The following is a 12,186-nucleotide window of genomic DNA, read 5'->3' as shown; positions in this document are numbered from 1 at the left end:
TGTAAAGCAACATGGAATATTTAGTTTGAGGCAGGCAGCTGCTGACAGACTGAGGGAGGATGCACCAGTGCTCAATGGTTGCAGATGTTCAGCGGCTCAAAGAGAGTGAGGGGCTCTTGTTTCAGGAAACATACCCATACACAGCGTGAATAATGTGCAAATCAGTTAAATTCATGCACTACCTTTAGGCTTTACTTACATATCATTCATTTTTTTTGTGGGGAAATAAACAATAAATGATTGCTAAATAACAAAAGACTAAGCATAAATAATCTTAATTATACATCTGCATATAAATTACACAAATATGTTATATAGGCTGAATAAATATGCTTTACATATTTTGAGTGCTTCATTTAGAGGCACATCCAAGCCCCTAAAGTGTAATAAATAAAAAAAAATCTTGACGTAAAGTTCATATTAATAAAGAGATAAAGCCGTTTATGTCAGTTCCTCTGGTTTAGAGCATTTGAATGATGCCATAATGTCGCAGAGATGAAGCAGGTAACGAAAGCAGCGCGTCTCCATTAAAAATAGGACGCTGCGCTCTTTACGCGCATTCCTGCCGGGAAGAGGAGAAACTTTGAAGGCAACACTTTCCGCGTCCCTGTGCATCAGAGCAGCACCGATGACAAGCACTCATTCTTCCAAAAGATCATAGATTTATGCTTCATTTCTGGTACAAATAATAGCAATAAGAATAAACTTTACGCACTTACCAACTGCGGTGTGAGAAGTTTCCCTGTGAAGTGGACGCGCCGGGCAGTGTGACAGCTGAGCGGTTGGACTGCACACACAGATGCTGTACCTGCTCGCAGCAGCGGAGTCCCACAGAGGAAAGATATTATGCACACTTTTAGTCCCTCCCTCCAATCGCACGGTGATCCTCTCCAAATCCTGTTTTTCCTTTGGCATGTAGTCTCCCTAGGGATTTTTACGCACACTTGTGGTTCGCATGCAGCCGCAGTACAGGTGTAGAAAGCCATGTGGTGGTCAATAGTGGGTTTGGTTAAACCTGGAACTTTTCCTTACATCTTAAATGAGTATTTTCATCCATTGTCCTGCCTGGGAAGTTTCCTCAATGCATATGAAGTCAATCTAGAAAAATAAAGCAACAACTGATGTGCCGTTTATCATTAGACTCGTTCCTTAAATAAGTCAGAACTATTCTCTCCTCTGTTTTGATGCTAAATCTGAATAAAGTTTGTTTGTCTGTCAGTCTGTTTTCCTCTTGTCTCAGTCTTACTGGGAAAAATAGCAGGAAGGAGGGAGGAAAACATCACATAGAGACGGTATGATGACAATGACAATAGCTGATCTCCCTTTGATGTTGCCATCTAAAAAAAGAAAGAAAGAACATGTGCCTCTGTTTATTTAATGTACCGATATGCCATTTTTGAATGTTTGTGTCATTTACATTTCAATCTATTCCTATCTTAAATATCTCCTTGCTTTATAGTGTTGTAGTCCTGGATGATGAACCTCTGAAACCTGGCACACAACCAAGCTATGATGAACCATTTGAGGAGCTGTAGCTGTCAAACCAATTCGTCTCAGGATTTGCCTGATTGCACCTGAGAAGCATGTGAGAATTTATTTGCTGTACATCACTGACTATCACATGATCCCCCCAACTCTCCTGCCCCTTAACCCCAACCAGCAGCCAATGCATGTGGGCCGCTGATTAAGGCTGGGACAGAGGCGTTGACCAGTCTTCTGCGAAATGAGAGGATCCCACAGTACAACAGGAAGATCTACATGCACCCTCTCTGATAAGGGTTAGCGATAACCAGGTTCCAGTGTCAAGGTTTATCTGCTTAGCTTATTTATCGCTTTATTTGTTTATTTATTTCCATTCTGAAAGCTGCCAAGCATTCTGCTGCATTGCACCTAACAGCACTGTCTCTCTCCCACTCTCTCTCTCTCTCTCTCTCCCTCTCTCTCTATCAGCTTAACACTCAACACTTGCGAGTCATCTGAAACACCTTGTGGCTCCATGATAATTCTGTGACCCCCAGTGCAGCATTTGTTTGAATTAGAAAGTGCACGGTTCAAACCTCCTGACAGCCCCTGCTCTTAACAGTAAATCCTAAAAGTCTCTGGGTAAGGAGGTGTGTGTGCGTGTGTGTTTAAGTGAAGAGCTGGGGGATGGGGGGGCAGGTGGGTCAAGTCCAAGGTGAGAGGCGTGAAGAAGTACCATCAGGGGCTCAGTGGCAGGCAGCCTGTATTTTCTCAAGACCTCGCCTGAATCCCTCTGCGTACCTTGGGCCTCAGCGCCCCCCGGGCCCCGGGGGACACAGATGGGCAACACGTCGAGGGCAAAAGGTGGGGGTATGACTTATTGCCATGTGGAAGACAAGAGCACGGGGACGCGCCCCTGCGATGAGACCAAATTGAATAAAAGCGAGGATGAATGCGATCCAGATCTTCAGCCGATGCCCCGGCAATGCTGTTTCAATTAGCTGGCTCGACAGTTCAAAGGCGAGGCCCTTGATTCACTCCTGCTCCGCATGAAGCCACTATCATCACGCTGCCCCCTTTTGCCTTTCACCTCCCCATTATGGTGCCACCTTTTTCCGCTCAGAGCTCCCTTCTCTGTGCACGGCTGTGCTCATGTTTTACATTAAACAGATAGTGAACGCCTTGCCATCACCACCAGTAAAAGCCATCCATCAAAAGACCTGCAGGGGTTTATGGCCCTCACCATCACTCTCCTTGTAAAGTCTTAGTGTTCTTAGGTGCACATCAGCTCTGAAATAAACTGATATGAGTCAGTTTCTACGAGAATTAAATCTTTAAATGAATACTGAAATAAATATTCCTCCTCCTTCTGCAAGAAAAACCTGTAAATCCAATGGATGGACAGATGGAAGGATGGATGGATGGACTCATAATCGTCCATATTTCATTCGTTTTCATAGTTTACACTGTTTAGTGCCACATTCCACATCTAAAACCATCAAGAGTTGAAAATGTTTGCCATATAATTTAAACCCTGAAACAGAGTTCACATGGCAGGGCCATTGTCTGCCCCAAAAGATACAGTGCCTGAAGTCACACGGGGGTCATATTCTTATATTTACCATCTGTTCAGAAGTGACGATCCCACCTTAACTTGCTGAATCCAATCCCCAGTTCATCATTTTACTGGAACATCCCCAAGAAAACACTAAAACAGATATACAGTATAAATCGAAGCAAGCGTTTGCTTTAAGGCCGACTAAAACGAGCAAACCATGCTTGGAGACGTAAATTCCACAAACCTAATGTTTCAGCTAAGAAAACCAAATGTCTTGTAGATGCAACTTAAGTTATAAAATATGGGACCTTTCTGCAGCTCCTCTGTTGTCTTTGCTTTGCGACTTCTGAAGGATCATCCCAGTGCTTTTTTTTCTTTTTTTAAATCAGCACAAACAAACCATACTGTCCACCGCCGGCACCCTGAACCTCGATGAGCAGCTTCCAGACTTTGAATCCTTTTGTCTCATTTTCTCATTTTGGATCTTCCAAAGATAGCACTGACAGGTGATATTAATGGTCTTTTATTAGCATCGTGCTGATTGCTACAGACTTTTTGGAAGCAAGAGAAAGAGGGAAAGAGCAAGGGAGAGGACGGAGAAAAAGACAGATAGAGAGAGAGAGAATATGGAAGTCCTCCGCCCACCGCTTCTCACAGGAGATCGCCTCTCTCTTTGATAGCCTGCCCGAATCTGTTCCCCCCATAGAAACTGCCCTGCAGATGTTGTTGCTGTATTCTGACTACAAAGAAGGAGCCCTTTATGAGAAGAACATCTATTTTGGGCCTCTGTGTTTCCGAGCTGTGGCGCTCAGTGAGAGAAGTGCAGGCCTAATCTTTCTGCCGCGGAAAACTCTGTTTTATTCCCTGCCCGTGATATTTTTAGATTAAAGCCCAGTTCTAAATGAATAAAGTGAGGATGTAATATTTTATGACAGTATCAATATGCCATCACCATGGTGGGCTTGGGCCGGAGAGGGCCTACGTTGCTGTTGGCACAAGTGGAATGAAAGTGGGGTGAATATGGGGTAAGTTGAAGGAGTATGGAAAAGCCTTTTGTGTCAGGCCTTGACTAGATTCATTTAGAAGTGTTTGTGGTTACGACTCTCACTCTCACCCGAAGAACCATGACTTAGTTGCACTGTTGACTGTGAAGAAAAAGGTCTTGGGGGCAATATTAGCTCTCGATATTATCTTTAATTAAAGAACCAATCCCTCAGCCAAGTTGTCCAAACACTCCTAAATAGGCTCTGTAAATCAGACAAACATCCTCAATATTTGATGGGTCCAGAGTGTGCGCTGTAGCCTACAGATGGTTTGTGTTTCTCAAGCGTTTCACGAGGGATGGTATGGGACAGCGATCTTCTGTTCGAGTGTGCCTCTTGACAGAACGAGTTCCTCCACATCACATGCTGAGTCGCTGGATTTCTGCCTAGTTCGCTTTCTCTCTCTCTCCCTTTCTTTAGAGTTCGGTGTCTACTTGTGTGTGGGTTTATCGCTGAGCTGTAAGTGTGTGCATGTACTGTAGTGTCAGTGTTGTGTTTCTTAGACCATGTCCCCACAAACGACCCATTCTGCAATCGAAACCAAGCTGCACATCTCATGTGCAAAGGGTCCGGCGCAACACAAGTAACAGATCATGGATTTGCATTTATTTTCTTCAAAGGACCAGAGAACAAGCGTCCTTTTCAAAGCTTATACCAGATTTAATCAAATATAAAGTTAATGTTATTTGGCATAATGACGCCCCTACACTGATCTTTTGTAAGAAAAAACATAATGTAGTAGGATGAAAGGAAAAAGCAGGGAGGGAGGGCAAGAGTGAGAGAATGAGATGCTGAGTCCAACATGCCCTTGTTGATAAGCTGTTGGCCTGGCGCCAAACCCCCCCCCTCCTCCCAAAACACACATGCATATAAACACACATGCACACACCCAACCCAGTTGCCAGTTTGACCCCCCTACCCTCCACCAAACACACACACACACACATAAACTGCCACCACTCAAGTGGCGTCTCCAGCTCACTATTCCTCTTCATTAGTGTCCCAGAACGAGATGCTTGTCATGTAATTAGCCGAGGAGGTTTTCTGTATGCCTGCGTTAAAAAAAAAAAAAAAAAACACTCTCTCATTAGAGAAGAGAGAGGAAGGCTGGAAAGAGAAGGGAGAGGTGGAGAGGCAGGCCGGGGAGGCACATGTGAGGGAGAGCAATCAGTGAGACAGATGGGGTAAAAAGAGAAAGACAGAGGGACAGGGAGAACATGCCAGAAAAAAAAAAAAAAGAAGTGTTAAGGGCAACAAGAAAAACAGAAACTTACAAAATGAGGGTTGAGGTTTCTGACTTTAGTGCACCACTAGGGACTGTGGGTGACAGTTACTCGGTCTGGACGAAATTATAACAATTTACCTCAGTCAGCTGGTATTCTCCTTAATATTTATAAAGTCTGCAGCAGGAATTTAAATCCACCCTTTGCTCAGTTTTCCCTGCAGTCATCAGCTTTACATGTGATGGTTTTTAATGACACGCAACGTTCAGGACAGCTAAACTGAAAACATTTGTCATCCCTCTTTAACTCTTTGAATCGAGAGAAGGGTTTATCTCCTCTGGAGAGTTACAGCTGATATTCTATTAAATGATTCTTCACCCATTAACACACCATTAATTCACGCAACCTGGGATTATTAGTTTGCTAATCTGGCTCCATGTGGGAGGTATTGAAGGTCTGAAGTGAGTCTGACTTCTAACCAGAGTACTTGTTGTGAGTAAGAGGTATCATTAGCTCTACTACATCACCGTTGTGTTCACACTGATAACAACATCAGGGCCTGTCGGCTTCATTCACTTCACCCGGTCGGTGATGAGGTGTGGCTCCGGCTGCAGAGGAGGCCTTATCAGAGTGATGAGAGGGAAGAAGGAGCCGCTTGTTAGGGGTTGGTTTTCAGAGGAGTCTGCGCTGTGTCCTGGAGACGATCTTTTATATTTCACTTCCTGCTTTTCTCCTCTACCACCAGACTGGTAGAACAGAGAATATTCTAAAGTGTCATGTGTTTCAGGTTTTTTTTTTAATCACCCACACAGGTGATAAGTGGGTATAGCAATACATTCGAATAAAGCTAGAGAAAGGAATTTCCTTATTGCACAGCTTTCTTTAGACTGCACTGATGCAATAAACTCAACCAATCTGGAGCTTCAACGAAAGAAATGTTACAAGATTTATTAATTTGTTGGAGCTTTCTGAGCAGATTCTACATTTATCTCACACCGAGCTACAATCATGTGGAGAAGGTTCTTGTACATGACCAAGTTGTTGTTTCGTCCCAGGTACGAGGATTTTCTTCATTAGCCTATCTACATGACTAGCATTGTACAATAATTCCAGCTTATCTCTTTCACAGCCATTTATTAATCATCTACCTATTGAAAAAACATGTTTTTTATCTGCATATCAGTTTATACCGAAGTGAGTTAACTGTATTAATGACTAGTCTGTAAATTCTCCTATAGCTTAACTTACCAGGTTCAATATTAACTGGCTAAGCTCAGTTATGTCAAGTTGCTTAAACATGTAATACGTACAACACCTGATGCAGTACAGCATTTTAAGGTTGTCCTGGGTTGAGGTGCAGCTCTTTTTATAAAATGTTCTGTTCACTATTCTGTAGCCGACATTAATCAATGCATTATATTTTAATATTCAGTGAGTAGAATTTAGTGACATCTAGTGGTGAAGTTGCTGATTGCAACCAACTGAATACACCTCACCCTCCCCATCCAAGAATGCAGAGAAACTACGGTTGCCTTCAGGTGAGATAAAAATGTCAGAAACCCTTTCTAGTGTTTGATTTGTCCTTTCCAATTGCTAGATGAATAGATTAATAAGATAGATAGATAGATAGATAGATAGATAGATAGATAGATAGATAGATAGATAGATAGATAGATAGATAGATAGATAGATAGATAGATAGATACACACCACACATCACCACAGTAAACATACATAACCTCATTTTTTATTTCCCAGTGTGTTCAATAATCGTTGGCACATATGATCTGCGAGTCTTGTTGGTTCAGAAGGACGGCGCCCTGAAGTGTCTTCCTGATGCTAAAACCTAGTATGTACTAGAAAGGGGATGTGCATAGTCTTTAGTGAGTTAAGGTTATAAAAACATGAGTTTTACTTTTGAGATGATTGAATATCATCATATTCTAAAGAGACAACAAGTGACCTTTAATGGCCTCATTATTTGATGTCTATGAGAAATGTGGAGTTGTAATTGATCTCAGATAAATGATTGAGTGTAGTGAATAAACTGCTAACTGCAGCAAATTCTTTGTAATTCACAAATCTGTCAGCAGGTGACCATCGCTATCACTCTCTGCTTCTGCCGGATTTAATTCAGCACTCAAGACGAGGGAAAGACTATTTCCTGAAAACTACGATTGTTTACCAAGTAGAAGTGCGGCGATAAGTGAGCTTGTGGGGGTGTGATTGAGGCTCTCTCTCTCTTCCACTTTCACTCTCTCACTCCCACACTCCATCTCTCTCCATCTTTGTCTCCCTCACACATGCACATGCACTCAAACCCATCTCTCACCACCACTGTCTGGCAGGGTGGTGTTTCTTCGTTTGCCTCCAAACTTTTCACTCCTCCTGTCTCGAGATCCATTTCCAGCCACAAGGCGACCCCGCTCACCCACACCTCGCTCACCCCTCACTCCCACTCCCATCTCTTACTGAGCAGAAAAAAGGGGGTTATTTTTAGAGCTCAGTTGATGGTTTAAGGATGTTAAGTCCACATTTGTGCCATGGATTTCAGCGAGGAAACAGGCTGTTTCTCTTTTAGCCCCCCTCGCTTCCATTTCATTTCCTACTCTGCATCCTCAAAAGCCCCTTCTCCGTACCACCACCACCCCACCACCATCATCACCACCTCACCAACACACTTTCTTTTTCTGCCATACATCCTAGTTTCACCCTTTCTGTAACCGCCCTATTGTCAACACAAGGCACCATGGCCATGCTCTCACCTCACACCCACACAATCCTCTCATTTTATCATTCTCTCTTTTCCGTCTTTGCTCTTTGTCTTCCAAGCTGTGAGCTTTTCTCTTCACCACCCTTCTACCACTACATGCAATCTGGGCCTGTCATCATTCAGAATGCTCACCCTTTCTGCTGTTTCTATATAGGCGATCTCAGTATGGTGCTTCTCTGCCCTGTGGTACCAAAACCTGTCATGATTGCAATCACAGAAACAACCAAAAGTGCAAATATAAAACTTTAAATCATAAAATCCTGAAGCAGCATCTGTCAAATTTCATTTCCATGCAGACAGTAACTCTGGTTTCGTGTAAACCTTTGAATGTATTGATCCTTAGAAAGTTGCAGAATATATATATATATAGATAGATAGATAGATAGATAGATAGATAGATAGATAGATAGATAGATAGATAGATAGATAGAAGAATTTTAGAGCTCCACATCAGCCGACCTCATAGGAAACTTGTTTTTTTATTCAACATGAAAAGTAAAGTTATTGTTTACAGAAGCTTGTTGAGTGTTTATTACAATACTGAAGTTTTGAAATATATGTAGGTTGCGTAGCATTGGTGTACTCAAGGGTATATTTGAGGTTCCCAGCACAAGCTTGAAATAACACACTGCTGCAATCACACTTGTTTCACGGCTCAACTCTGCCCTCTATCACTGGTTTTCTGAAAAGCAGACACACTCTGTGTTCTACTGTCATTTCTAGCAGTTTCATATCATAAACCACAAATACAGGCCTCTGAATAGAAATAATACTTCTTTTTTATTTATATTTTTGGGACATTTTATCAGTTTGATTGTTATTATTCGCTTGTTTTGATAACTTAAACCAACATCTCTTAAACTACTTTTTTAACAAGCTACCTGACACAGAGTCTGTGCCCTCTGCTGCTGGAATGCAGTCAGAAAGCTGGCACGGCCACCTACCGGCTTCTGTGCGTCTCCACCAGCCATCTCAAATAGCCCTCACCATGTGTTAACACTTTGCTCCCCAAATACCCATGATGACAGCGTCGCTCTGTCTCTTTAAGACCTGGCGTGGAATGCTGCGGTTTGCCTGGGCGTTTGGGGTAGTGCCCTCATCCACACATAAATACAACCCTAAAAGTGACTGTGACTCACTCTCTTTCTGGCTGTCTCTGTCATCTTTCATCCTGCTGTAGAAGCCTCCATGGCCCATGTGAGGATGTTTCTCATGTGTTGTTGTTGTGGTGTTGTACTTTCATTCTGTGCTTCACTCCAGTGTTAACTAAAGAAAAACAATGGCCTCAACCTCATCTGGCTGGCACTGTTTCAAGGCCCAGCAGTGTGAGTTTCCTTTCTGCACGTGTTTGTTTGTGCCACAGGTGAAAAAAAGGAGGGTGTGCTTGTTGTCTTTGGCCTCAATGACCCCATAAGCCTTTTTCTCAAGCTTCAGAGAATTCAAAATAGGAAACAAACATGTTATGACTCAGATGTAAAACCTGAGAGGTACAGCCTGTGAGGTAGCATATGTACACAGAGTATTGTCCTTGGATATGACATGTGAGTGCCTTTTTAAGGTAAAGATCATTAAAATAATGGGTGGACAAGAACAATGTTTCTTTAAGGTGACTTTAAATCATCTGAGGTAATTTTGACACAAACATCATCACTGCTTGTTCAAATGTCTCCCAGTCTGAACAAAGGGGTACTTTAGTCCTCAATGAGCCACCTCTGGCTTGAGCCAGAGAGCCCTCCAGTGGCAAGAGTAGGCAGTGTCTCTTCCTATGAATAGGATCAATAGGCAAGCTCCCTTTATTAGATCCAGATTTGACCGTCTGAAGGCACAGATGAATGATTTTTGTAGTCTGGTGAACAGCCCACATTGAGTTCAGCCTGTCAGACTTGTCTGGGGGGACGTGGGGGAGGAAAGAGAGAGACGCGGGCCTCAAAGTGAAAGCCTTGAGAATGCGGGACAGGGGTAAACCCTAAACCTGAGAGCTCAGCCCAGGCCAGCAGCCTTCCAGGGAACAACACTTTTCTTATTGAGCCAGTGGGCCAGACCCAAATGAGAGGTGACAGCATATTCATTTCACTCAGTGTTTTCTTTAAGGGCTTTTTAAAACGCTGCTGAATGATGAGCGGTCAGTGGATTTATAGTTCAGGGGATGATTTAGACCTTCGAAATGGCAACGCTTTCCTCCTGCTCTCACTCGGCCTGCTTTTTTCCACAAGAGCAGACATTTTCGGGGGGCTTTATTTCAGCCTCGTGTTGTTCATGTATGGGGATGACTTCTCCCCGTTGGCAACAGAGATTGATTAAAAATGAAAAGTGAGCACCTTGGTTTCTCATGCCCAGTCTGGGACTAGACTACAGGGTGTGTCCACACTTTACAGCTGAACTGACAAAAGATAAGTGGTGGGAAATCCTTGTACAAACCCACAGAGAGGAGAAATTCACAGTATTTTGTGGTGTTGTGAACAGTAATTATATGGAGACACAATGTAGGTCCGTACAGCAAAATAGCACAGACAGACACTGACCCAAATACTCTCTCTTTTCTTTATGATTAACTGCATACCAGAACATATTGTATGTAACGACAACATGCATTGTGTCTCGATGCCATATGTCCCTCCCCAAACATCCAGTCTCTCAAGATCTCATCTCAAGCATTACACCCCCAGGGGAGCAAGAATACCAAGACTGAGGGGATAAGGTCATATAGTGGACGTATCAGCGGTTTTGCTCTGGACCTGATAAGTGGCAACACATCAGGAGGCACTGGGAGGTCGTTAATTTATAGGGATGCTATTACCTTCATAAATGCTTGCCTCATAAAATGACTGCCTTGCTTTAATTTAATACTTCCCCTTGCTAATTATCACGACACACACAAGTGGGCCGCTGTCTGCACCGTGGGAGCGACTTTAAATGGACAGACAGAGCACGTGTTTTAGTACACTTCTTTGAATTATTCTGTCCTGCACTCTGTGTTGTTTTGGATTAGTGTCTTGATATCAGACTGGTATGACCAGCACAGCTTCTCAACACTTTCTAAAACTTTTCCTGCAAAATAGAAATCAAGCTTTGGATCCAAAATATTTTCACTTTGTTGTATATATGTGTTCAGGGAGCATGCAGACCTTCCTGCTAAGGGCTAACACCATGAAAGACAACTCCTGAATCTTTCAAACTGTAATTCAATATGTGTTTGAATGTGAGATCTGAGCTTACATGCTGCCCTTTGCTCTGCGATGAGTGCCTTGAAGCTTGCGTGAAAAGATGTGATATTCTGCCCTGCCTTTCATTCCCTGGTGCCACACTGCCATTTTCTCTGTCCCGAAGGAGCCCAGAAAAAGAGGCTGGAATGAGACCGATCTCCATCTCCAGATCATCTCTCGCTAGCCCCTTCAACTAAATAAATAACTCATTACAGTTCAGAGTAAGGAGCTTCATTTACTTGGGGCGATGTAATCACAAATGTCTGAATAGGTTGCCCACATCGTCTCAAATATAAGAACTTTTGGGTGGAATCCCAAGAGAAGAAGCTTTGAAATGTTAACATACCAGTGAGGAAAGACTGGTCCCTGACTGCAAATGGGGAACTGTTGGTGGCACATTATGTGGCCTCACTGCAGAGGGGGATTAAGTTTTATTCACAACCCTATTTAAGAATTCATGCAATAAATAAACATAAGAGACAATCAAGACTGTCAAGGGCCTTGTTCCAGCTCTCCACAAGAGGCATGGTCACCGTACAGCTCATGGAAAAGCACAAAAACAAGAAGTTCTACGTGGTGCAAGACTTGATGAAACAACCAGGGTACTTGAAGGGTTTGCAAATCTATTCTGGTCTTTTTTTTTTACCTCCTTAAAGAGCACAGGAGAGGATGTTGCTACATGAGACCAAACAATCAGGGTCAAAAAGTTATGCAGCAGGACAATTCAACAAACCTCTCAATTTGACATTTGAACTGGCATTATGCTCCCTGCTGATTGAAGTTAAACTAACACCAATTACAAAGGTCAACTTAGTGTACTAACATAGGATATAGAATAGCAGGTGGCATTTGAAAACTGTATATGTAAATATTTGGCTCCTTTTTGTTTTTGCTGCTGATGAATCACAAATTGTCCTACGTGTAA

At 42.8% G+C, this 12,186-nt stretch overlaps 1 protein-coding gene across 2 annotated transcripts in view; it reads right to left on the bottom strand.

The window, feature by feature from the left end:
• ets1 (v-ets avian erythroblastosis virus E26 oncogene homolog 1) overlaps positions 1-1,001 on the bottom strand; it is a 37,260-nt gene extending 36,259 nt beyond the window's left edge. For both annotated transcript variants that reach the window (XM_020095251.2, XM_020095252.2), the window contains exon 1: positions 720-1,001. In XM_020095251.2, coding sequence (XP_019950810.2) covers positions 720-986 — 267 coding nt within the window. In that variant the 5' untranslated portion in view covers positions 987-1,001. The remainder of the gene's footprint in view (positions 1-719) is intronic.
• Positions 1,002-12,186: the final 11,185 nt, after the last annotated feature.

The sequence above is a fragment of the Paralichthys olivaceus genome, chromosome 11 (assembly GCF_024713975.1).
Source record: "Paralichthys olivaceus isolate ysfri-2021 chromosome 11, ASM2471397v2, whole genome shotgun sequence".
Taxonomy (NCBI): domain Eukaryota; kingdom Metazoa; phylum Chordata; class Actinopteri; order Pleuronectiformes; family Paralichthyidae; genus Paralichthys; species Paralichthys olivaceus.
Note: the sequence above shows the minus strand (reverse complement) of the source record. Positions and strands in the feature narration are given on the sequence as shown.